This window comes from Adiantum capillus-veneris, chromosome 4 (genome assembly GCF_014529385.1).
Source record: "Adiantum capillus-veneris isolate H3 chromosome 4, ASM1452938v2, whole genome shotgun sequence".
NCBI lineage: Eukaryota > Viridiplantae > Streptophyta > Polypodiopsida > Polypodiales > Pteridaceae > Adiantum > Adiantum capillus-veneris.
In genome coordinates, this window is record NC_140934.1 from 45,428,101 (window position 1) to 45,455,519 (window position 27,419).

Genomic DNA, 27,419 nt, shown 5'->3' on the forward strand with positions numbered 1-27,419 from the left:
TGTAACCCAAAGGCCTCAAGGTAAAGCTGCAGTACATTCGCTGACTCTAGCAGTTCACACTCTTCCATATCCATAGGTGGATAGTTCCTGAACTTGACCAAATATTGTCGTGCAACTTTTCCCTTAACTTTTCTTTCCTTATGTGCCAAAACTCGCTCAGGTACCAAGATCTCATCAAGTTCCTCAACTTCTGGTTGATCCTCATCTAGCATATCTTTTGGCACATCTCCCACAAAGGGTCTTAGAAGACTCACATGAAACGCATCAGACAATTTCAGCCTACAAGCAACATCACTGATCTTCTCAAGTACTTGAAAAGGCGCATAGTAACGCATAATAAGCTTCGGAAACAACCTTTCCTTGCCCTTCATCTTCTTTAACCTTGCCTTTTCAAACCATAAAGATACCCAATCACCAGGTGAAAACAACAATTCACGACGGTGACGATCAACAACCATTTTCTGTTTTGCCTGAGTCTTCTCCAAGAAAAACTTGATCTTCTTATACATTTCATCCATGTTCTCAACATATCGATCTACTTCAAAAATATTGTCCTTCATGTGCAAAATGGGAAGAACCTTTTTGCCACCCTCAACAATCTCAAAAGGTGCTTTGACTGTTGACGAATGCACCATATTGTTATATGCATACTCAAGAATGAGTAGATATTCTTCCCACTTGCCCTTATTATCTGACACATAGCATTTCAACAGATCTAAGACAATAGAATTAGCCTCTTCTGACTGTCCATCAGTTTGTTGATAAAATGAGGATGAAAACTTGAGCGTAGTGCCCATGTTTTCAAACAAGCCTCTGCTGAATATTGCAGCACCTTCTAGTCAATCAAGAATATCATCAATCCTTGAAATAGGAAACCTGTTTTTGATGGTATTCTTATTTAACGCACTGTAATCAATACACATGCGCCAAGAGTCATCCTTCTTCTGCACTAGAAGCATTCGGAGCAAAAGCTAAGTTGAATCAGTCCTTTCGCTAACAACTCCTCTACATGGCCCATAATCTTTCTGTTCAGCCGCACTAACCCTATAGAGAGGCCTATTTGGTGGGCTACAACCTGGCACAAAATCTATCGCATGATCCTCACGCCTCTCCGGCGGCAACCGAAACGGTAATGAATCAGAGAAACGGTCACTAAACTCTCAAAAATGCGGACCTTTCTTTATCTAAGACAGGTAAATTTGACTGACAATTATCTGAAACATCACGTGCAAAAATCAAGTATGCAAAAAGATGATCCGTGATTACAGAAGTGATAGCCGAAGCAAAGCCAATAGGGGCAGACTCCCCTTTAAGCTTTACATGGGTTTTGCCCCTATGTTGAAAAGTGATCTTCTTGTTGAAGACATCCATCACTCCATGCATACAGAACATCCACGGGATTCCGAACAACACATCACACCCCTTCCAATGGCATGATATAAAATTCCTCTATGTCCACATATGACTAAATATGCAAACGCAGCTTTCCAATGATAGGCGTAACATGCCAACCCTGCCTCTGTTGTGTACCCCATCTCTTCAACTCTGATGCCCAGCTTGATGGACAACTCTGGTGAGAGAAAGTTTGCTTTAGCACCTAGATCAAAGAAGATAAGTGTTGTTTGGTCTATGACTTTACCCCATGCTCTGCATAGCTCACTGGCATCTGAGTTTGGCCTATCACCCACGGGCCAGCATGTTTGGCACTAAACCTACCGTGGGTTTGGGCTTCTTGCCTTTCCTGTACTCTTTACTCAATCGAATCAGCTGGTCGTCTTCTTTGTGGGTAATCTGTAGCACAGTGATGAGGCTGCTCGCATATGAAACATTTATTCTCAACCATTAGAACTTTCTTTTCCTCAAACGACTTGCACACAAAAGGCTTCCTTTTCTGTTTCTTAGCCTGCACTCCAAACGTTTCGGCTAAGTCCTTGCCTTTGTTTGCCTTTTCTGACCCTTGTGACGCTTCAAGAGCCGCTTTTGCACTGCCTTTCACGTTGCCCTGGAATCCACCGTCTTTCAAGGAAGTATTAAGCAACTCAAGTCTCCAAGCTACTGTTCCCACGACAATGTAGTTAAGCCGTATCTCTCAAGAGGGAGTGTCCCACAGGCCTTTGAATCTCAAGCTACCGCCATAGTCCTGACCTACCAAGAGCTTGTTCCCACAGTCAAGTCTCCACAAGACCCAAAAACAAAGTAATGCATGTTTTTCAACCAAGATTACCCAAGTAGCTCCAAACCATGCATTTGCACAACTTGTTTCTGCAATTTGTACAAACTCCTTCCATTCATATTTGCATATATACAAAGCATAATCAAAGTTGGCTACGTGAAGATGACGATTGTAAAAGGATTAGACACTACCCTACTACGGGTACGACCTATTAATGACATTCTTTGCACAAAGTTTGATATGCATGCTACCTTACCATCTATATCCACTTTGATGACAAACTTTGAAGGGAAGAAAAGCATCCAACACGAAGATCGATCACAACAAATATCGACAACAAAATACACATTGAAGTCAACATCGACAACGACGACAAAAATGTTTTAAGGCTTTAATAGCAGGCAATATTTGGCCTTCCAACACCGGAGGCACACACTAAGCCTGCACACCTTGATTGGCACACATTCTTCAAGGGTAGGCATACATTTTAGTCTACTACTACTGTTAAATTCTCTAGGAGAGACATTTGATTCCTACACTCTACTGTTAAATTCTCTAGGGGGGATACTTTGTATTTAGGTGCTACATTTGACACACATGGGGAGGGTTGTTGGGGTGTGTGCCACACTCTAGTCTACTAGGTGCCTCTTTGACAATACCCATGTGATTGCATGTGATGCTTTACACCTAGGACAAATGACCTACGTGATGATGTGATCCCTGATGACATATCCCATGACATAAGCACCCAGTAAAACTATAAATTCATACTTGTATTCACTCATTCTAAGTTCAATTTATCGAGAGAGTTTTTGCACGTCTACATTGTGCTACTCTCTCTATTCATCGCCTACACCGGAGTGAACTGGGGCCAACCTCCCCACTCCTCATTGACAAAGGCTCCATCATGCACATCCTCTCGTTGTATTTCATCATCATGGACCGAGTTAACATCAAAATATATAGTGTATATATATTATTGTAGTCATGGCTCAAGCGGCCACAAAATTGCAGAAGGCTATTGTGTACGTCCGGTGTCAGCATGGAAGTTGCGGAAGGCCAGAAGTAGATGACAGCGGCCATCCAGGTCACACATTTAGCGAGGAGGGCTTGCGACACACAGTCAAGGCTCGGGGGGCCATCCAGGTCACACATTTAGCGAGGAGGAATTGCAACACACACTCGAGGCTCTCTCTCTCTCTACGAGTAGGATGTCCCGCAGCCCCCCCCCCCCCCCCTTTTTTCTTCTACGCATAGGAAGTCTTCTTTTTTTTTTTTTTTTTTTTAATAAAAAACCCCCTGCCCCCACTCCCTCACTCTCTCTACCATACCTTACACCCCCTTCCCCCCCCCCCCCCCCCCCCCCCCCCCCCTCACTTTTGTTTTCGACACACACACGCACACACACACACACAGTTGAGCATATTGAGGGCACCTAATCATCGCCCCCTCCCCCCCCCCCCTTTTCACTTTTGTTTTTGAGACGACTAGTTCATTTTTTTAAGCAATTTTCCATGCCCGCAATCAGATAGGTAACTATCGCTGCCCCTCCCTGGCCATACCGCCTCGCGCTCCACCACTCGCCGCGCCCGCCGCTAGTGTGGGTGCACACATACATCTAGTGACTCCCTTGCGGCCGGCTCCCCCACTCGCCCAACCGCCGCGCCCGCTGCTAGGGTGGGTGCACACGTACATCTAACTCCCTTGCGGACGGCGATCAAGCATGAGGAAGATGAACGATAAAGCCGACCCCCTGGAGGATGCCATTCAAAATGCAAAGAGGAAATGACGGAGATCATTACCAAGATGAACCGCAACCTCTGGGGCACAATAAACATGCTCGAAGGACGCGTGCTGATCCAAGAGAGCAAGATAAGCACGCTGGAAGACCGAGTGACGACCCAAGAGGAAGAGATCGGGTCACTCAAGTAAGAGCTCGCCGAAGCACGATCAAGAAACACACTGGAAGAGGGCGAACTGCAACCCTCAGTAATCGAAGAAATCAACACGATCAAGGAGCAAGTACGGGCCATCAAAGAGGGAGAAGAGCAGCACAAAGAAATGACAACTTCTTGGGTGGATGTTCTTACCAAAACTCAACAGAAGGCGGATGAAGCCGAGAAATGGATCAAGGTGGCCAAGAAAGGGAAAGGCAAGGAGATAACGCCCATGCCCACACCCAACATCATCATTAATCAGACACTAGAGGAGGAGAAGGGCGCGTGCTTTACATGTGAGAATTTGCGGTCTTAAAGACAAAAGGCAATGTGGACGAAGAAGTAAAAGAACTCACAGCCTTGATGGGGATTCATGAGCTGACGCACACAAAGGCATGGAGAGTGGGCAACATAAAGAAAAATGGAAGCAGTGGAGAAACCTCAAAAGAAAGAGCACTCATCCTCCGTTTTCCCTCCATGGAAGCAAAGAAGTCATTCTTGAAGAAAAGACCAACTCTTAAAGAGACTGGCATCTTTCTCGGGGATGATCTCACCCTCTCGCAGATCGCTCATATGCAGGAAGTAATGTCGGAGATTAGAGCGGCAAGGGAAAAAGGCAAGATCGCTTTTTACCGAGACGGAAAAGTGGTAATACTAGAGCAACGCTCCACATGACGGTGCGAGACTTATGGGACCACACTCAAAGTAGCTGCCTGGAACTGCAATGGATCTATGCGTCTTGATGTGGGTGCCTTTGAGGATAGCTTTACTGGAAGAGACATCATCTTTTACTCTGAGACACACCAGGCCCCTGGGCAATCCATGCCTCACATCAGTGGATACAGGTGGGAGACAGCCTACAGACAGGAGACACGCTCAGAGCACAGAGGGCGGGGCTCGGGGGGAGTGGCAGTGTTATTTAGAGAGGATCTGCAGCCATTGATACATATAGCCTGCAGGGACGAGCAGGCTAGGTACATGTGGGTGAGACTGAAAGCAGAGACAGGCAGATACCCATATCTAGCTATTTGCTACTTTCCCCCGAGTACATCAGTTTATGCATCACCCAGAGGACAGTCCCCTTTCTCTATTTTAGATGATGACATATGGGAGTTCTCTAGGGACGGTAACATTATCATCCTAGGGGACTTCAATGCTAGGACTGCCCATCACCAGGCAGTGTTTTATGATACTTCAGAGGAGATGCTAATAGAGCTAGATGTTGTAGAGACGGGCCTTTCCAAACTATCACACGATGTGGAATATACTGAGTATGGGCGACACCTGATAGACATGGGCACTGCACATGGATTGGCCATCTTGAACGGCCTACAGAGATTTCCTGCTGCGGGAGGTTTTACATGCTTCCCACAAAGATATGGAGCCAGCACAGTGGACTATGTCATGGCACAGCCGAATCTCATCTCTAGTATCCAGGATCTCACAGTTGAGCCCAGACCAGTCGGGGTGGCAGTGGATCATGCTCTAGTGTCGATGACCTTCTCCTTCCATTTCAGTGTAGCACACAGGCCACGAGTAGCAGCCCCTACTCGCTACACATTCACGCGGGAGACGGATTTTGTATACATGGACGGAATCTACAGACGCCTATGCACTGAGGACCCAGGGCGACCTCTGGAGGAGCTAACTACTATACTGACACAGACATTACATGAGGCAGCAGCAGAAGCATACCCACACACCCAGCCTGAGCAGAGCCGCCGATCAGGGAGCATGCCTCAGAACAGCTGGTACGATGAGGAGTGCCGCCAAACTAGAGCCAGACTTCAGAGGGAGGTGCTGTTGGGGGACGTCACTCACAGACAGTCACAAATTGACTTCCGACGCCTGGTGCGGTGGAAGAAGAGGGCTTTTTTGGCTCGACTCGAGCAGGATCTATATCAACTATTCTTGAGTCAGGACTCGCGTGAGGCGTGGCGGTTCTTTCATGAGCAGTCCCCCCCCTCCCCCCCCCTGTTATTTCCTCCACAGAGACCTGGGGGCAGTACGCATCATCTTTGTACACAGTACCTGGACAGCCGCCCCTCCCCAACCCCCCCGATCCATGCCCACACGCATGTGTCTTTTTCACCGCTGAGATGGTGAAGAAAGCTATTGACAGGATGAAGACTGGGAGAGCATATGATCATGATGGCCTAGTCGTTGAGCATTTCATGCATGCCAAAGACCTACTAGCAGAGCTTCTAGCAGTTATGTTTAACCGGGCCATGTGTGAGAGCCTACCGGACACTTGGAGCCTATCTACGATCGTACCTATCTTCAAATCAGGAGACCCCAAGGAGCCTGGGAATTATCGCACTATTATGATTGGGCACACACTGGCACGGTTGTATGCATCCATTCTGGAGCAACAGCTGAGTAGATGGGCAGAGAGGGAAGGAATACGTGCAACTGGGCAGGCAGGATTCAGGAGAGGCTTCTCTACTCTTGACCATATCCTAACACTCAGGGCCATCATCGAAGAAGGCAGATCTCATGGGAGACGGATCTATTGTAGCTTTGTGGACTTCCCCAAAGCTTTCGACACGGTACCCAGAGCTAGACTTATGCGCAGATTACAGGAAATGGGAGTACCCACAGAACTCATTCGGGGGATCATGGCATTGTACAGATCAGTAGTAGGGCATGTACGCACCCCGGAGGGACTTTCTACACCGGTTCACTCCACTATTGGGGTGAAGCAGGGCTGCCCGCTCTCTCCTACTCTTTTCGGTATGTATGTGGATGAGGTTTCTGACTACATTGACAGCGATGGGGATAAAGGTGCTCAGTTGGCAGGGACATGGATTCCACTTTTGTTATATGCTGATGATATAGTGTTGATCTCCGAATCCCTAGAGGGAATGCAACGTCAATTTGATGCTTTGCATACGTTTGCCCACGAAAGTGGTTTGTCTGTCAACCTGGGTAAAACCAAGGTTATGGTGTTTAATACCACCCCACAGTGGATCAGGAGGTCAGCACCTACATTCACATACGGCCAGGTGACTGTGGAGTACACAGACGCTTACACTTACCTTGGAGTGGTTTTTAGCGGACCTGCATTCTCACTCAGAAGAGCTGCAGAGACCAGACTTACTAAAGCCCACGCAGCATTGGGTAGATTGGAGAGGATGTGTTCGCAGGTTCAGTTTCAGGAGCCCCGGACGAAGCTCTGGCTCTTTGACACCTTGGTGGCTTCAGCATTGCTCTATGGAACCGAGATATGGGGACCTTCACTGGATCACCACGGGAGGCCGCGTCGCTCAGACGGATGGGGGAACATGGAGAAACCTCTCGTCTCTATGATCTCGCGGCTCATTAGAGCCAAGGCATCAGTACCACGGGCCATTATCCGAGCAGAGCTAGCGACCCCCCCACTTGTGGTGGAGGCGCTCACCAGATCAGTCTCCTTCATAAACCGCACATGGGCACTTCCTAGAGACAGATATGCTCGCATAGCACTTGAATCCTCTCGACAGTTAGCCATACAAGGAGATACAACATGCTCGTATGGGGAGATGACATCATGGTTTCAGGCACATGGGTTCAGCATAGACAGGCTGCCACCATTCCATTACTCATTGGATGCACCATCTCTCACTCTTACACAGTCAGAGATCACCAAGCTCATCCGCCAAGACCTGACCCGGCTAGACACCAGGAGGACATGGATATAACCAGCACAGGAATTGGGCACGAAGATGGCTTTCTACAGGACCACCTTCTCCAGCTTACGGAAGATGATATTGTGGCGAGACCCAGATACATGGATACCCACTTGTCTCATGGGATACGATGTGCTATTGGCCAGTTACGCACATCTTCTCACCAGTTGCGGATTGAGACTGGGAGATACAGCGGAGTACCAACAGAGACAGGACATGCCCCTTGTGTAACATGGAACCTGAGACAGAGCTACACTATACATGTTGTTGCCCCGTCTACTACGAGATACGAGGCCGCTTCCATTGCTTGTTCAGAGAGGGTTTTGGACCACTCTCAAGAGTCATGGGATACGAAGATCAGAGATGTCTGGGTTTGTTCTTGCTCGAGCTGCACAGACACAGAGATAGCCTGATGAATGGCGAGGCTAGCTAGTCTCAAAGACGGATCACAGACTTCTTCAGAGCAAACACGGGACAGCCGCAAGAGCCACTCCCACAGCAGAGCTCCCCCTCGTCTCACACGAGAGGCACACTGATTGACCGAGCAATTGAACTGGGGAAATCCAGGCGCCCACGACTGCGAAGAACTACACAGCATCGACAGAGGCTACAACAGAAAATTCGGAGCACGCTGGTCAGGCATGCACGACGCCCGGTCAGACTACTAACCATGGAGGAAATTGATGAGATTCGCCAACGACCGATGCTAGATCTCTTGTGATTCAGCTATCCCAACAAGCCGCCCATTTTTCTGCTTAGTTTTTTGCTCGACTCACATCGACCAACTTAGGACCCCATAGTATATATCTTTGTTTTGTACTGTTGTTAGGTTATTTTGTTACTCTGACTTTGTATCAGATCCACCACTTTGTAACTTTCACGTCTCATAGGTCATTATGGCCTTTTGAAGACGTTAATATAACATTTCATTTCTCTCTCTCTCTCTCTCTCTCTCTCTCTCTCTCTCTCTCTCTCTCTCTCTCTCTCTCTCTCTCTCTCTCTCTCTCTCTCTCACACACACACACACACACACACACACACACACACACACACACACACACACACACACACACACACACACACACACCAGAGAGATTCACCGGATTTGGACATAGCATGAGAAGGGCAGACAAAGAGAGATGCAACAAGCACTCTCCGACCCTGCTGCTATACTACACGGACTTTTCTTACCTTATCCACCTATGCATTATATACTACACCCCTAGTTTGGCGCGGGATGGAGCTAGTTTTGCATATCATGGTTTTACTCCCTAAGTATATAGTTTTTTCACATCCACTAGAAATAAAGCTCCATCCCCTCCTTATACATGCACATGTACTCACTCTGCCTCTGATGAGATTATCGTAGCCACCTCTAGTAGTTTGTATCATTTTTTTTGAACACTTTTTTCCTATTTTGGATATCCAGAGGATACACACATGTATATGATTTTGTCTCATAGGACAACTTCAGCCTCTAGAAGACATTAATAAAGCTTTCCTTCTTTCTTTTTTTCCTTCTCTTTCTCTCTCTAAATAAAATAAAACTAAAAATAAAACTCACAACAGATTTACATTTTGACAAGCCTCTCTTACCTTTCATGCTCACTTCTAGCTGGATAAGTTGGCATCAGCTCCTTCATCTTAGGAAGTGGAACCTCCTTGAACCATTCATGCTGTAATGCTTCTTCAGCAGTTATTCGCTGCATAACGTTCAATCTTTAGACTCTTTAAAGCATATCATAAAGGCAGTACAGAAAACACACCAACCTTTTTGGGATCGTACAGTAGAAGCCTGTTCAGCAAATTAAAGCCTTTTTCAGACAAAGGTGGCCTTCCTGCAAATGCCGTAGGTGGAAACTTCTCTCTCAATTTGTTGAAGCTGCTAAAACAGAAGTTATGGTAATTACTACTTAGATTAAGCTAGAAGAAGGAAAAAAGAAAAGAACTTCATAAAGGTATATAGTACTTACGGCTGCTTTACATAGTTAACTTTAACACCAGGTAATTTTGAAAAATCAGGCCAGATTGTCTCGTTGGGGGTCCCCAAAACTTTAAAGATCTGCACAGAGAAGAACCATTGCTCAACTACATAGCCGAATTGCAATAGCAGAAATTTCAAATCGACTTCAAGCATACGGCTGTAATCAGTAAACGAGAAAAGAAATGATTCAATAGAATGCACCAACTATAAACAAAGAAAGTTTGTGTTGTTTATTCGGTAACAAAAGTGAAGGCCTAAAGAAGCCACAACTTCAAATAAGTGGTGACGAGGGAACGGGGGGGGAGAGAGAGAGAGAGAGAGAGAGAGAGAGAGAGAGAGAGAGAGGGGGAAGAGCGGACAAGCCCTATGAGGGCAACCTTTGCAATCGCAAGAGATAACAAGGCTCTACACAATGCTCTACGAGGGCAACCTTTGCAATTCACAAGAGATTACAAGGCTCTGCACAATGCTCTACAACATGCCAAAATGAGGGGCACTGTCACCAGCGTGTGACTACTATCTATCCTTTTTGTTGATTTCTTTCTTATTATCTATTTACTTTCACTTTTTGGAAACACCCCTCGGGAAATCTAACTGCCCTGCATTGCATAGCTAGTGTGGAACTGTACAGAGGGAGTCCAGGCCTGAGGGCAAGAGAGCACTAAGGTTGGACAAGGACTATGGTTAGCCAAGTGGGGTCATTGACTAGCCAAAGTGGAATCCTTTGCTACAGAGGCTACATTTCAGTTCTGGATGTGGCCGCAGTGTACAAAGAGGGTCGGATGACCTAGAAAGATACAATGGCAGCATCTCCTAAAATTTAGGGAACTGCTATTTTGGGACCTGAAAATGTCTTCGCGTCATTACGTGCAGTTTGACATGGGGATCATTTTGTTACTCTGTGGCCAAGTCAACAGAGGCTGCAGGTGAGATATTTTTAGACCCGAGGGTCTAAAGCGGGAAAATGCACAAATGAGTGACACTTGGCACTCTGAGGCCAGTTTGCTACTTATAGAGAAGGCAAAAACGTGATTTATAGTTGGGAGGCTCATTTTGCAAGTCTCTGTCACAGGTTAAGAGCTATGGAGTGCTTGCTTTCCCTCTTATGCACAGTGCGGTGCCAGGAGTGATGCCCTGCACGCTACGCACTGCCCTCTCTCTCCCCTTTGGCAGTATGTTATGCCCCTCTAGTGGGCTTTTCATTTGACCAATGTACAGTTGTGTGGGTTCATGCGCGATTGCCGAGGCAAGAGCCTCTTGCACAGGTACTGGATTAGCTAGCGGCTAATCCCCCCGCAGGTACAGGTGAATTCGGAGAGGTTTCACGCCAGAAATCTCATCCGATTCAAAGGGCAAGTAGCCCTACAGGTGCGGGAGCTCGAGGACTTGCTAGTGATGCGACCGGCACGCGAAACGGAGCCCGAAACAGTGAATTACAGCCTGCTGTGTATTTTTGCAGGTTTAGGGTTTTGGCCCTAAACGGACCCTAATACCCCCAGGAGGTTCGGGGACGCAAGGGGACCGCTGTACAGGCGATCTGGAGCATTTTCAGGGCTGAAAACAGAGAATTCAGCGTGCTGCAGATTCTCGCCAGGTTTTGCAAAGTGCCCGTATGCGTCGGGAAAGTCGGTCAATGCGTGGGAATACTGACCGTGAAGGGTTCTAGTACAGTTATGCTGCCGAAATCAGGCTGGAACAGTGGAAATTCAGCCGAGTTTGTGCGGGGCAGCTTGTAGGGAACCACAGCGTTTATTCCCTCTTTTGAACAATAAAGAAATACCGAAAGGGGCGCCTAAGTTAGGGGCCAATCTGGTGTCCGTCTACTCATACAGGTGCAATCTAGCAGCCTGTATCCCTCTCCCCTTTGTTGTGTCTTGAAAGTACAGGTAAAATAGACGACTAATAATGGGTGAAAGCTAAATCAAGGTTTAAAGTAAAGTCTACCGCCCTTTTTGGATTGAACAGGCCGGTTTCATGGTTCCATCGACGGGATTAAATCACTTTTTCCCATAGAAGTGAGCCTTGGTCAGTTTTGGGCTTGAAGACACAGGGGATCATAGACCAGACACAGGGAATTGCAATTATGGTTGACAGACCAGATGATGTGACTGAAGAGGTTTCCTCTTCACAGGGTCAACAGACACATGAAGTGGGTGAGTCCTCAAGACCACCACAGACTGATGATGATATATTCAGGACCCAGTTGGCTACTGCTGTGGCTATGTTCACACAAGTAATGCAGAACCCAAGGTTTTTAGCCTTTCTGCAACCTCCTGTTCCGTCTCAGCAAGTTGGGTCACTGGATCATATTCAAAAGCCTGTTAAGGCTCGAGCACAGGTGATTCATACCGCACATTCAATGGAAACACCTGTACACTTGACGGAGAACATGCAGTCTCCACAACCTATGCCTAAGGTGCAAGAACAGGTGGCTGAGATGCCAGTTTTTCAAGCTGTACCAGTTCAGTCCGCCACCTTTCAACAGCCTATAGCTGGCTCTAATGGGCAGGGAAGCAACCTACAGGCTATGCAACAGGTCTTCCCACCACCTTCAGTACACCCTGGCTATTTTGGAGGTGGATCCGTATTCCAGAGCATGGCTGGTCATGCACCTGGAAATCAGTTTTATACGCCAGGAACAGTGTTTGCGGGTGCTCAAACGATGATGCCTAACCCCATGTACAGTGTCATGGGTATGCAACCAGGGTTTCAAAGCACTCAGGGACAATTTGGGATGCCACAAGCAAGTTTTGGTATGGCTGGAATTACAAATCAGCAGCCAAATATGGCATTTCCAGGTCAAGTTAATAGCGGCCAAGGAACACAGATGAACCCTAATAGTGTTCCCATGTTTCAGTCACTTCCATATGACAATTTAACGCCGTTGGAGAGGCCAACTCCGTACAAAGAAGGTGGCAAAGGTGTGTCATTCACGACCTTTACAGGGTTTGATGACAGGAAGAAGGCTCTCTCATTCCTCCAGTAGTTTGACAAGGCCTATGCAGAGGGAAACTTTACAGAGGCTTCAAAGGTCCGCAAGGCAGCCACTTTCTTGACAGGGAATGCGGGACAATGGTGGACAACTTTATTGCTTCAAGGGCAAGCTCCGTCCACATGGATTTACTTCAAGCAGATTTTTGCAGCAGCATGGTTATCTGATGATTTCGAAGCAGATGTCATGACAGAATGGCACCAGCTTAATGCTGCCACTTGCAGAAATCTGGATGATTACAATCGGAAGTTTTGGAAAGCTCTACTTCCAGTAACTTCCTATAGGTTTGTGCCATTGACAGAACAGATTGAAAAATACTGTTGTGGCCTACCCAAAGGATTGAGAAAATACTGCACGAAGACAAAAGTCACTACTTTGACGCAGCTCATCGAGGTAGCAAACACTGGCAATGGTTTGCTCAAGGGAGAAGATTGTGAATTTAACACTGGCGTCAAGGCAGGATCAGGCAAGAAAAATTCAGCCAAGAAGCACGTTCCCAATGAGGCTCCTAAAGGGACTCAGGAGTCAGCCAACGCAGGGAAAGACAAAGCTACGGCTGAATCAGAAAAAGGACCAGCAAAGAAATGGAAAAGACGTTTTCCTCGCAAGTCAGAAGAGCAAAAGAAGGTCCTGAGGACAGAGAACAAATGCTTTATATGTGAGCAGCCTGGCCACATTGCTTACAACTGTCCTACAAAGAAAAGGCCAGCTGATTCTGAAGACAAGGAAGACAAGAAAGGAAAGAAGCCCATGGCTGGTCTAGTGCCAGATATGGTGGGCGACAAGCCAAATTCAGATGCAAGTGAGCTTTGCAGAGCATGGGGAAAGGTTAGGGATCAAACAGTGCTTATCTTCTTTGATCCAGGTGCCAAAGCCAACTTCATTTCCCCAGAATTGGCTTCAAAGTTGGGAATCAGACCTGAAGAGATGGGGTATACAGCAGAGGCAGGTTTGGCATGTCCTGGCCATACAGAGGCTGTGACACCCATCATTGGAAAGTTGCGTCTACATATCCAGTCCTATGTAGATGCTGAAGAATTTTACATCATGCCACTGGACGGATGTGATGTGTTGTTAGGTATTCCTTGGTTATTTCGTGTACAGGGAATCATGGATGCCTACAACAAAAAGATCACTGTACAGAGCAGGGGAAAGACTCACATTCTGGATGTAAAGCTTAAAGGGGAGTCTATTCCTACTGTATCAGCTTCTGTTATTACTTCTGTAATGAAAAAGCATCTTTCTGCGTACTTGGTTTTTGCACGTGAAGTGTCAGATTGTGATGAATCAAATTTATCTGTGCTAGATAAAGAAAGGTCAATGTTTTTACAACAGTATAGTGACTGTTTTTCCGATTCATTACCGTCTCAATTACCGCCAGAGAGACCCGAGGACCATGCGATAGATTTGGTGCCAGGCAGTAGCCCACCAAACAAGCCTCCGTACAGGGTTAGTGCGGCTCAGCAGAAAGAGATAATGGGCCAAGTACAGGAGCTGTTAGAAAAAGGGCTGATTCAGCCCAGTTCATCTCCATTCTGTTCTCCAGTATTGTTGGTGCAGAAAAAAGATGGCTCATGGCGTATGTGCATCGACTACCGTGCACTGAACAAGAATACCATCAAGAATAGGTTCCCTATACCTAGAATTGATGATATTATGGACAAATTAGAAGGAGCAGCTATGTTTAGCAGGATAGATCTAAAGAGTGGGTATCATCAGATCCGCATTAGATCAGAGGATGTGCACAAGACTGCTTTTAGAACGACGTTTGGCCTTTACGAATTTTTAGTGATGCCCTTTGGTCTCACAAATGCTCCTGCTACGTTTAATAGGATGATGGACAGAATTTTCCGTCCACACCAGCAGTTTGTTGGTACATTCTTTGATGACATGATAGTCTACTCAAAGAATGAAGAGGAGCATAGGCATCACTTGGCCATTGTGTTCAAAGAGCTACGCAGTCATAGGTTGCTCATCAATGCAAAGAAAAGTGAGTTTTTTCTGGAAGAGATTCACTTTCTGGGACACATTGTCTCAAAGGACGGTGTCAGAATGGATCCTGCAAAAGTTGAAGCGATCAAGTCATGGCCAAATTTGAAGACGGTGCATGATGTCCGAAGCTTCTTGGGACTATGCTCCTATTACAGAAGGTTTATCCGAAATTTCGCTGAGATTGCTTCACCTTTACATGCTCTTCAAAAGAAGGCAGTCACCTTTAGATGGACACAAAAAGAGATTTCAGCTTTTAATCTCTTAAAGGAAAAGATGACTTCAGATCCAGTCATTGTCTTGCCAGATCTTAGGAAGTCATTTGTGGTCCACTGTGATGCCTGCGGTAGTAGCATTGGTGCAGTGCTAATGCAAGATGGCAGGGTAGTAGCCTATGAGAGCAGAATTTTGCAAGGGCCAGAGATGACCATGCAGGTCTATGAGAAAGAGTTACTGGCTGTGATTCATGCGCTCTTAAGTTGGAAACACTACCTGCTAGGTGCAGACTTTGTTGTCCAAACGGACCATCAGACCTTGCGATACTTCTTGACACAGACAAAGTTATCTGAGAAGCATATGCGATGGGCAAATATCTTGTCCATGTTCCATTTTCAGATTGTGCATGTGGAAGGCAAGAAGAACGTTGTGGCTGATGCCTTGTCAAGGAAGCCACAAATTTCAGCTGTGTCGATTCCTTATCATCATGAACTTGATGATATGAGAGAACAGTATGCAAATGATGAAGATTTTGCAAGGGTCTTCGAGCAACTAATGGATGGACAACGTCATGAACACTATCTTCTCAAAGATGGGTTTATGATGATGCATGGAAGATTGTGTGTCACAAAGCCATTGCGACGCAAAGTTATGGAAGAGAGTCATGTCCCACCGTATGCAGGGCATCGTGGTATTGATGCTACAGTTAAAGCGGTTGAGACATTCTTCTATTGGCCTACATTGAGAAGGGATGTGGATGCCTTTGTGCGAGAATGCCTAATATGCCAAAAGGTCAAGTTTGACAGGCAAAAGGCACCAGGGCTATTGCAACCACTACCTATTCTAGATAAACCATGGGAAAGTATTGCTATGGATTTTATCTTTGATCTTCCAAGAACGCAGACAGGAAATGATGGTATTTGGACCATTATTTGCAGATTCAGCAAACAGGCTCATTTTATTCCTGTCAGGAAGAAGATAAAGCCAGATCAGATGGCACGCTTGTTTATGAGCAATATTTTCAAGTATCATGGTATGCCACAGTCGATTGTTAGCGACCGTGATCCACGCATGACAAGTTTGTTCTGGAGAGGCTTGTTTGAGAATATGGGTACCACACTCAAATTCTCTTCGTCATTTCATCCTCAAACAGATGGACAGTCAGAAGAGGCAAATTCTACTGTCCTAGATCTGCTGAAGTGCTATGTGTCAGAGCATAAAGGAAAGTGGGAGCAGTATTTGCCATTGGTGGAGTATGCATACAATAATACAGTGCATTCATCAACTGGCAAGGCACCTTTTGAGATAGTTGAAGGTGGCAAGAAAGTTCCTCCCATACTGCATACAAAGGACAAGATATTTGAAGCAGATAAGTATGTTCAGGACATGGATGAAATGTACAAGAAGGTCAAAGTGGCCTTAGAAAGGACTCAGGCAAAGCAAAAGAAAGCAGCTGATCGTCACCGTCGTGAAGTGGTATATTCACTTGGTGATTGGGTGCTTCTACGGTTTGAAAAGGCAAGGTTAAAGAAGATGAAGGGCAAGGAAAGACTGTTTCCAAAGCTCAGCATGCGTTACTATGGGCCTTTTCAAGTGTGCGACATAATCAGTGATGTTGCATATAGGCTGAAATTGCCTGACAGTTGGAAGATTCACAATGCGTTTCATGTGAGTCTTCTCAGACCCTATGTGGGTGATGTGCCAGAAGATATACCAGCTGAACATCAGCCGGAAGTCGAGGAACTTGACGAGATCTTGCTCCCTGAACAGATTTTGGCACACAAAGAAAGGAAAGTGAAAGGCAAGGTTGCGAGGCGTTACTTGGTAAAGTTCAGAAACTATCCAACAATGGATGCTAAGTGGATGGAAGAAGGTGAACTTGCAGAGTCACCAACTGTGTTATCACTCTACCTGGAAGCCTTCGATTTGCAACCTACCTTGACCCCTTGAGTTTCAAAGCTAAATGGATTGTCAGTGTGACAATGGCTTCTGAAACAAATGATGTACATGGTATTTAGAGTGAGCTCAAATGAAATACCTGTTACATGAATGTTAGAGCTGTACAGATTGTCAGTTTGGCAATTGCTCTTATGGAATGTCCAAAAGTTTGGTTAGTGCTATAGAAGTGAGTATTTCTTGTCAGTTTGTCAAGGATACAATGGTTGCTTCTATTCAGGAGTACATGTGTAACTGCATTCTTAAACTGTCGGTTTGGGTATGCTCGAAAGTGTTACGGGATCCAACGTGTACTATAAGACAGTGGCAAAATGTGCAGCTACCATTTTGTCATTGGAAAGTTAGTGACTCAAAGCAATGGCAGAGTGCGAAGCTACCACTATGTCATTGGGACAGGGTTCACACGCAGGCAATACATGAGTCGACGAGGTGTTGAATACACCAGGGTTGACAATGAGCATGTATGTGTCGTATATGTGTCGACAGGTGTTGAATACATCAGTGTTGACAGTAAGCATGGACGACATAGATGCAAACGAGGACGTTTGAGATTTCAAGAGGGGGGTATGTCACCAGCGTGTGACTACTATCTATCCTTTTTGTTGATTTCTTTCTTATTATCTATTTACTTTCACTTTTTGGAAACACCCCTCGGGAAATCTAACTGCCCTGCATTGCATAGCTAGTGTGGAACTGTACAGAGGGAGTCCAGGCCTGAGGGCAAGAGAGCACTAAGGTTGGACAAGGACTATGGTTAGCCAAGTGGGGTCATTGACTAGCCAAAGTGGAATCCTTTGCTACAGAGGCTACATTTCAGTTCTGGATGTGGCCGCAGTGTACAAAGAGGGTCGGATGACCTAGAAAGATACAATGGCAGCATCTCCTAAAATTTAGGGAACTGCTATTTTGGGACCTGAAAATGTCTTCGCGTCATTACGTGCAGTTTGACATGGGGATCATTTTGTTACTCTGTGGCCAAGTCAACAGAGGCTGCAGGTGAGATATTTTTAGACCCGAGGGTCTAAAGCGGGAAAATGCACAAATGAGTGACACTTGGCACTCTGAGGCCAGTTTGCTACTTATAGAGAAGGCAAAAACGTGATTTATAGTTGGGAGGCTCATTTTGCAAGTCTCTGTCACAGGTTAAGAGCTATGGAGTGCTTGCTTTCCCTCTTATGCACAGTGCGGTGCCAGGAGTGATGCCCTGCACGCTACGCACTGCCCTCTCTCTCCCCTTTGGCAGTATGTTATGCCCCTCTAGTGGGCTTTTCATTTGACCAATGTACAGTTGTGTGGGTTCATGCGCGATTGCCGAGGCAAGAGCCTCTTGCACAGGTACTGGATTAGCTAGCGGCTAATCCCCCCGCAGGTACAGGTGAATTCGGAGAGGTTTCACGCCAGAAATCTCATCCGATTCAAAGGGCAAGTAGCCCTACAGGTGCGGGAGCTCGAGGACTTGCTAGTGATGCGACCGGCACGCGAAACGGAGCCCGAAACAGTGAATTACAGCCTGCTGTGTATTTTTGCAGGTTTAGGGTTTTGGCCCTAAACGGACCCTAATACCCCCAGGAGGTTCGGGGACGCAAGGGGACCGCTGTACAGGCGATCTGGAGCATTTTCAGGGCTGAAAACAGAGAATTCAGCGTGCTGCAGATTCTCGCCAGGTTTTGCAAAGTGCCCGTATGCGTCGGGAAAGTCGGTCAATGCGTGGGAATACTGACCGTGAAGGGTTCTAGTACAGTTATGCTGCCGAAATCAGGCTGGAACAGTGGAAATTCAGCCGAGTTTGTGCGGGGCAGCTTGTAGGGAACCACAGCGTTTATTCCCTCTTTTGAACAATAAAGAAATACCGAAAGGGGCGCCTAAGTTAGGGGCCAATCTGGTGTCCGTCTACTCATACAGGTGCAATCTAGCAGCCTGTATCCCTCTCCCCTTTGTTGTGTCTTGAAAGTACAGGTAAAATAGACGACTAATAATGGGTGAAAGCTAAATCAAGGTTTAAAGTAAAGTCTACCGCCCTTTTTGGATTGAACAGGCCGGTTTCAGGCACCCCCCTCTCCCTATATATTTAGGGCCCAAGCTTGTCATTGTATGGTTATATGGTAAAGTATGTGTAAGGTGCAGCGGAATGAATGTTTGAACTTTGCTCAAGATGAGTGCTCCGAACTGTGCTCAAGGTTCCTTTTGTTCTTATGGAAGGGAGAGCGACACTATGCGTGCAAGTGTATGAGACTGAGAGATAGAGAGAGAAGAGAATACGACATCAGAGACGTTGTAAAACCCTCCTCCGAAGGCCCCACTCTCGTCGGCGGGAGTGGTCTACTATTGATTGCACCAACTGGTACAAAGTGGATGCATGTGACTGATGCAAGTCTAGGCTAGATCAATGACGATGACGGGGATGGCGAGACCGATCTAAGGGCTGAAAACTAACGCCTTTGTACTGCTGTCCAAAAACGCTACTGGCTGAAATCTGAGGCTGATTTGCTGCTGTCCCAAAAACGTTGATGGCTGAGATTGTCTGGCACCAAAAACGCTGATATGGGCTGGTCTTTGCGGCTGAAATCTGCTGGTCTTTAGGGGGGTCAAAGGCTGAAAACCTGCTGGTGCTTATCTGCTGAAAAACGCCATGGGAATGGGGGGCGATTTGGGTTCTAGAAAACGCTAGGGACTGAGGTTGTCTTGCGGTGGAGCCTTGATGAAAAACGCTAGCAAGGGGAGAGACTATGGCGATGGGAGGTTGCTGAAAACGCCAAGGGCTGAAGCTGTATGGCGATAGCGCTTGCTGATGAAAACGCTAGGGCTAGGGTTTCTTTGCTTGGAGGAGAAAACGCCACCAAGGGTTCTTGCTGAGAAGTTGCCTGTTGAGCAATGGTGCTCCTGCTGCCTCTTCTGCCAATTAGTGCTAGTCTAGGTTTGCTTATATACAAACTTACTCAATTTGCCCTACCTACTTTCCAACAAAAGTCACTTAAAAATAATAAGTGAAATGTATCAACAATAGGGAAAATAGGCTAAATGCACTGGAAAATTCCCCTGAAGGATTCTGATGGATTCTGATGGGAATGCTTATGATCATGCTATGTGCAACCAGAGGATCATCCGTGAGCGAATCATGTGCATCGTACAATACGGCATGTCTGTGAAAAGGGAGCACGTAAAGACGGTGACGAAAAGACAAGAAACCGTCACGAATGAAACACTCGAACAATGTGTGCTGACTAATCATGCGAACACACAATACTTCCTGAGTGGGTTCTTTGGACCTCGACTCGAGAGCCAAGATCGGTTCTTCGTGATAGATCCTATCTGTAATGAGGTTAGCTTCACTAGAAAAATCATCATGCAAACCATCATCCTTGTGAACAATCACATCTTTATCATGCAAAAAATGCGTGTCGTGCTGCGGAAAAGGAATGACTGAGAGAGTCTCCTTTTCTTGTTCTTTTTCGTGTTCCGTTTCATGGGTCTTTTCTTGTTCTTTGTCATGCAACAAATCATGCTTCTCTAGAATGAGACTACGTGTTTTATCCTCGTCCAAAACATGAGAGTGAGAGATTAGTGACATAGATGAAATCTTTGTGTCACATTGAAGAACCACGAGAGGTGCTCCTTCAACTGTAATACTGAGAGTGTTTTCTTTCCAACAAACTTGTGGATTATGACCTTTAAACCACTTAATGCCAAAAATCAAATCGTATCCTGAGAGAGGAGAAATCACAAACTTTCGATGAAAATGGACATTTTGAATGGACACGGTCACATCACGACATTCATGCGTAAACGAAGAGTGCATGCCAGGAGCAAACCCAGAGGCCGCAATGGGATCAATGGGTCAAGCTTCTTCACGTGCGCTCTTTACGAGAGAGTCGTTAATCACATCATGCATACTACAAGAATCAAAGAAGACCACAATGCGTTGACCATTGACATAACCATAACAATGCATGAGAGATGCATCGGCATGATCGTGAGAAACTTGGGATACATTAGTGTGCTCTCTGATTGCATTAATAGAAGATGTGAATTCTATGGGTTCTTTAGGTGCGTTCTTAGGACAATGTTGTCTTATGTGACACTTAGTGTAACATTGATAACAACTACTTTCCTTAACATAAATGACTTGGTCTTCTGACGTTATGTATCCTCCTATAATTCCTTGTGCAACTTTTTCATATGGGGAGAGCTTAGGTTTAGCAGATGTGTTAGCTTTACCCTTGAATTCATTTTGAGAGTTCTTTTTCGAAGGATTAAAGGAAGATTGGCTAGAAGAGTTACTGTTCTTACCGTTATTACCGTTTTGTGGGTTCTGAGGAGTCTGAGAGGTACTGTGAGAAGACTTGTTCTCCTTAGGCTTTCCTTTGTTGTGCTTCATTGAGAGCAACTGCTACCGCCTTGTTGAGATCCACGGGGTCAAAGACTTCTACATCAAACTTGATATACTCGTCCAACCCAAAAAGGAATGCCTCTTTGCGCTCATCATCCGATTTGCGTAATTGGGTGCCGAGCTGCAAAACACGGTTAGAAAAAGACACGACTGGATACCATTTTGCTTGAGATTGCGTCAATATTCTTTCAACCGCGCTAAATACTGAGGTGGCATAAACCGCGCCTTGAGCTGGAAGTTAGCCCAATTGAAGGAAAGGGACACGCCTTCTTCGGCTTCCTCTAGGTGCGCGGTCAATTGTGCCTCTTGCCATGCGTGATACCAATTAATGGCATCACTGACAAGATACATGGCTACCGGCAAAACTTTGCTATTTCCTGTTTTCTTAGTTGTCGCAAAGTAAGCATTAAACTGATGCAACCAAGAATGAATAACAGTAGCATCCATCTTACCGTCATACTTACTGAACATCAACTTCTCAATGACGGGGTTGTTGGAATCCACTTCTCGACTTTTGCTACTTGATGATTCGCCGTTGTCCTTGAGTGGCTCGGACTTCGAGGCGAGTACCTATAGAACCAACTCTTGCATGCATCGATCTCTCTACGCCTCACGTTCTAATTCCAAGGCCGCTCGTCTGTCTTCAGCCGCTATGCGTTGGGTTGTGTGCTTGCTCACACTCAAGCTCAATAGCTGCATTTCTTTCTTTCGCCACAAAGCACGCTTGCTCACGCTCACGCTCCAAGGCTACCCTTCTTTCTTCGGCCGCCAAGCGCGCTTGCTCACGCTCACGCTCCAAGGCTGTCGTTCTTTCTTCGGCCACCAAGCGCACTTGCTCACGCTCACGCTCCAAGGCTGTCTTTCTTTCTTCGCGGTCGCCATCCAAGGCGGCGCGTTGCGCCTCTTGTTGTAGCATCATGTCCATCATCGACTTGACCAAAGCCTCCATAGGATTTGGTACAACACGTGGTGTAGATGGGGATGGGGGAGACCTCCTGGTGGGGAAAATTCTTCATCACCACCTCCATGCTCATCACCTTCACGCAAAGTATCCATTCCGCTTCGGGTTATGACCATACACTGAGATCTTGGGTACTTAAGTTCGCGAGGAACTTGGGTTCTTGGGTTCTTGGGTTCTTGAGATTCTCGAGTTCTTGAGGTTCTTGAGTTCTTTAGCTTGCAATCGGTGTTAGAGAAGGCATTTCTCTTACCCGAGCTCGACTCTTCCATACGGGCGCACCCCTTGGCAGCCTTGCCCTCACACCAAAGTTGCTTTTTCCCACCTCACGTCGATTGGCCGACCGCTAAGTGCACAGTCCGCTCTCAATGAGTGAAAAGAGGAACAAGGGGAGGCTGGACAAGCCCTTCTTTCTTGAGTTACCTGTCACTCTTCAAAAACAAGATTAGGAATCGACACACCCAACTGGACTTGGGTTACGTGCGACCGCAACGAGCAAAATTTTATGTGGTTCTTTCCTTGAGTGATGCAGAACACTGCCAAAGCTTTGATACCAATGTAAGGTGCAGCGGAAGTGAATGTTGACTTTGCTCAAGATGAGTGCTCCGAACTATGCTCAAGGGTTCCTTTTACTTACGGAAAGGAGAGCCTTCCGTTCCTTTAGTGAGAGCGTGCAATGATCACAAACAAAGTGAATGCTACTATGAATGAAGGTGCTGAGAGAGAGAGAGAGAGAAGAATACGACACCAGACGGTTCTCAAACCCTCCTCCAAGTGCCCTCCTCTCTATGGCGAGAGAGGTCTATGCTATTGATTGCACAATGTCGACGACAATGATGACGACGACGAGGGCGGGCTGAAATCTGAAAACGCTAGGGCTGAACCGCTGAAATCTGCAAAACGCTGACTTTCTGCTGATCTTTGACACTGTGTCGGCGAGGACGATGACGTGACGCCAATGCGCTGAAAACGTAGATGCTGAAATCTGTGGACAGCGGGCTGAGTCTGAAAACGCTGGCTGACTCGACGGTACGACGAGGATCTGCTACGGATAGGTCAGATCTCCAAGGCTAGGGGCTAAATCTGCTGTGGCTAAGTGCTGAAAACTGAAAACATTGATGTACTTGGGCTGATCTGACGCCGGAAATTGCAAAACGCTAGGCTAGGTCTGCAATTGAAAAATGGCAGGTGGAATCTGCTACTGATGAAAAACGCTATGCTGTATCTGCTGCTGAAAACGCTGTCAGTTTCTGTTGGCTGGAAACGCTAGACCTCTTGCCGGTCTTGCTCAGAAGGTGCACTGCAAGTTGCTGGAACTTCTTCTGCCTCTTCTCCCAGAAAGTGCAGCACTAGGTTTCTTATATAGTGAATCAGCAAATTTGCCCTACTCACTTTTCCAACAAAGTCACTTATTAAATAATAAGTGAAAAATGAGTAAATTGGAAAAATGTATTATATGCATTGTAAAATGTTGATGATGGTACTCATGATGGTATTGAATGTCATGCTGATGATCATGTTGTAAGCAACCAAAGGATATGCAACAACTCTTAAGTGCCCGGACATGCACTGCCCGCCCACAGGCTCACAACGATGCAAAAACACTTCCTAAGCTGACCTAAACCCTAGACCTGAGATAGCTTATCCACATGCACGTAGGGTTAGATGTGCACGTGACAATTTGGGTGTTCCCAGTAAGATCACATAGGGTATTCTAGGAGACAATCACAAGTAGAGTGTGTACACCAAAGGGCCTATCCGAAACTGTTCACTCCCATCATCGGTTGTGAAACAGGATCAAAATTGATGAGGTTTCAAACTATATTGATAGAGAGGGAGATAGAGGTGCACAATTCTCAAGCATCCGGATACCCTTGCTGCTTTATGCGGATGATCTTGTTCTCATCGCTGACTCATGAGAGGGGCTACAAAAACAGTTGGATGCATTTCAAAGATATGCAAATGATAGAGATCTATGTGTGAACCTCAATAAGACCAAGGTGATGATTTTTAACACCACAACACAATGGGTGACAGCATCAGCATCAGCACCAGCATTCGCTTATGTTCAGGAAAGGGTATAGTATACACAGAGCTACCTATACCTGGGAGTTGTGTTTACAAGACCCTCTTTCTCTATGAGAGACGCAACAGCCTCTAGACTTAACGAGGATATGCAACCCTTGCACGCTTGGAGCAGATGTGCTCATTGGTACAATTTCAAGAGCCATGCACCAAGCTATGGTTGTTTAATACCCTGGTGACATCCACTTTATTGTATGGGGGCACCCAGCCTCGATCATCGCACCTGTTCTAGTGGGACGTCTGATGGATGGAGAGACCACTAGTTACTTCGATCTCCCGGATGATGCGGTGTAAGGCCACATGAGATTGTTAGAACAGAGTTGGGAGCTACTCCGGTTGTGGTTGAGGCACTTACTATATCAGTGTCTTATGTACATGGAATGTAGGTGCTAGGACCTCCCACGTCATCGTTATGCTAGACTGGCCCTCGATTCATCTCGTCAGCTAGCTACAGGAGGAGACTCTAGATGTTCGTAGGATCAGATGTCTGCCTGGTTCCAGCTCCATGGCTGCGCAATGGACAGATTGTCACCCTTACAATGTTCCTTGGATGCACCATCGCTTGCATTGACTTGCTTGGAGATCAGCAGAATAGTCAGACAAGATCTTACACAGATTGATACAGAGGACATGGCTATGTTTTCAGCCTATGTGCCATTTTCACAGAAAAAGGGGATATGTCTGGTGGGTTTTCAGCTCCAGATTGCCCCTATAACCTCCACGTACGACCACAGGTGGTAAATGTAAACATAATTAAACCCTCAAAGACCACCTAATACTCTCGGCTTAGAAAGAAACAAAAGGACAGACAAGCCCAGACTATACATTGCAAACAGGGCAACTCTGCAAGGCAAGAACTAAAGACTACAGAGCCAGCAATACTCTCAGCCCAGCTGAATGCAAGTACCTTGTCTAATTGATCCAGTTCATTCTTCCCGTTAAACAAGGGCTCTTTTGCCAAAAACTCTGCCATGATGCACCCCAGCGACCACATATCTACTGCTGTTGAATACTGCTTGCACCCTAAAAGTAGTTCGGGAGCCCTGAAATAATAACCAAGCAACGAGTTTACTGTCATGCCAAAAACAAAAATCTTTTAACCAATATGTCTACTAGCTTACCTGTACCAAAGAGTAACAACCATGTGTGTGTAGGTTTTGAGTGGGCTCCCATATTGCCTTGCCAGGCCAAAATCACAAATCTTGAGTTCACCTCTATTATTTAGAAGTAAATTTGATGTCTTCAAGTCCCTGTAAAAAAACAATGAAATCAAAGAGCAGACCATTATAACGATGATAAACTTGAACGTGATAACAGAACATTACGCTCAGCCCAAAAAAAAAGAACACTAAATATAAAGAAATCAACTCCATAAACAAGGTTACGACTCAAACTTTTTGTAAATAATTTGAAAATTATTATCAGCTTATCATTTGTCATTAATAAACATACGGGCACTCAACCTTCTACTTGTGTTGCTGGTACTGGTCTTCCACTCCCCAACAGCAAAAGGTTACGCCTTTTCTAGTTTAGACACTACACAAACCAAACAGTTCAATTCTTTCAACTCTTTGTCCCCCACTTCTTATCTTATGCTCTTGTAAACCCATAAAGTATTCCCATTAGAGCACACAAGCTTTTCCAGTTGCAAAAACCATCATGAGAACTCACAAGCATGAACTAACATTATGAAAAACCTAATCATGCACATGAAGATGGAAAAGAGCAAACCTATGCAAAACCCAGTTGTCATGCAAGTGCTTGACTCCTTCAAAAAGCTGAAGCATCAAACATTTCACTTCACTTTGACTAAAAGGCTGCTTTATTGTTTCCATAAGCCCCTTCAAGTCATGCTCCATGTACTCCATAACCATGAAAATGCTGTCCAAGTTACTTCCCACAACTACCTCTTTTACATCCACAATAGATGGGTGATGAATTGAAAGCAAGACATTTATTTCTCTCAGAGACGTCATTGGAAACCCCTCCCTTTCCTTCTCCATTTTAACTTTCTTCAGCGCAACAATCTCTCCTGTCTTTTTATTTCTAGCCCTGTACACCACACCATAGGTGCCTTCATCAATTTTGTTTAGCCTTTCAAATTCATCCACACTTCTACAGCCTTGCAGCATGTTTATAACACGTACAGGCGGGGCAACTTGTACGGGAACTTGTTTTTCCTCCTCAGAATCAACCTCTGGATGCTCTTCCTCACTGCCCCCACCTGTATCCTTGTCAAGGTCCAGAAGTTCCCTGTCATTCAGATCCTTTTCATAATGATCATCCTCATTCTCTATCAATGTACCACTGACACCAGTAGCTTCTTGGACTGTTTCAGGTTTCTCTTTGATGTATTCCCCAGGCTCTGGCGACATGCTTGGGGAAGCAACATCTCGAGCTCGTCCCTCATCCGCAGATAAACGGCCCCCCTCATCACTTTCTGTACTTGTAGACTGATGAGTCCTTGGCTTTCCACCTGCAAACTTGCCTTCACTTGGAGGGGTACTCTCCTCTGCCCAACGAGATGCTGCAATATTGCGGGGGACAGGGGCTGTGTATGCATCATCCTCTTCCTGGGTGGGGCTACCTGAAAGTTGACCCTCATCCGAGTATTCTGGAGCAAGAGAGACTCTTTTTGAGTTATTGCTCATACGTGCCTCTCGCTGGCTTGAGTCTCCACTGATCTCTACATTAGCTGGTGAAAATGGGGGGTTTTCAGGTGAAGGTGAAGGTGACATGTATGATGCCCGTGATATGTTCGTCTTCTTTGAGCCACTTGAAGCACTCCCTGACTTGGGAGCAGAACTAGAAAGAGCCCTCGCAACAGATGTGTGTGTGGTACTTGGTGGTGTCAAGCTTGGCCGAGACGAGCTTTTGGGGGGTGTTTCCCGTGTCACATTTGCAGGAGGAGTTCGATGATGCGGAGATTGACGCTTAATGGCGAAGGGTAATGGTGGAGGGGGTGGCAAAGGCGGGGAAGGAAGTTTGTTCGAGGATGGAGGTGGCAAAGGAGGTGTGGCCACATTTGGTGAAGATCGAGGTTGTGCTTTAGCAGAAGCACCTGTCTTCGATGA

The 27,419-nt window shown here is 46.0% G+C and overlaps 1 protein-coding gene across 2 annotated transcripts in view; it reads right to left on the reverse strand.

The window, feature by feature from the left end:
- LOC147459081 (cyclin-dependent kinase G-2-like) overlaps nt 1-27,419 on the reverse strand; it is a 45,460-nt gene that overhangs the window by 17,432 nt on the left and 609 nt on the right. The window contains exons 1-6 of one of the 2 annotated variants that reach the window (XM_086510424.1): nt 26,077-27,419; nt 25,467-25,595; nt 25,253-25,388; nt 9,752-9,840; nt 9,549-9,663; nt 9,375-9,481 (exon numbers count right to left, since the gene is read on the reverse strand). The exon at nt 26,077-27,419 is cut by the window's right edge and continues 609 nt beyond it. In XM_086510424.1, the coding sequence (XP_086366550.1) occupies nt 9,375-9,481; nt 9,549-9,663; nt 9,752-9,840; nt 25,253-25,388; nt 25,467-25,595; nt 26,077-27,419 (1,919 nt within the window). The remainder of the gene's footprint in view (nt 1-9,374; nt 9,482-9,548; nt 9,664-9,751; nt 9,841-25,252; nt 25,389-25,466; nt 25,596-26,076) is intronic. The other variant, XM_086510425.1, reaches the window with a different exon arrangement.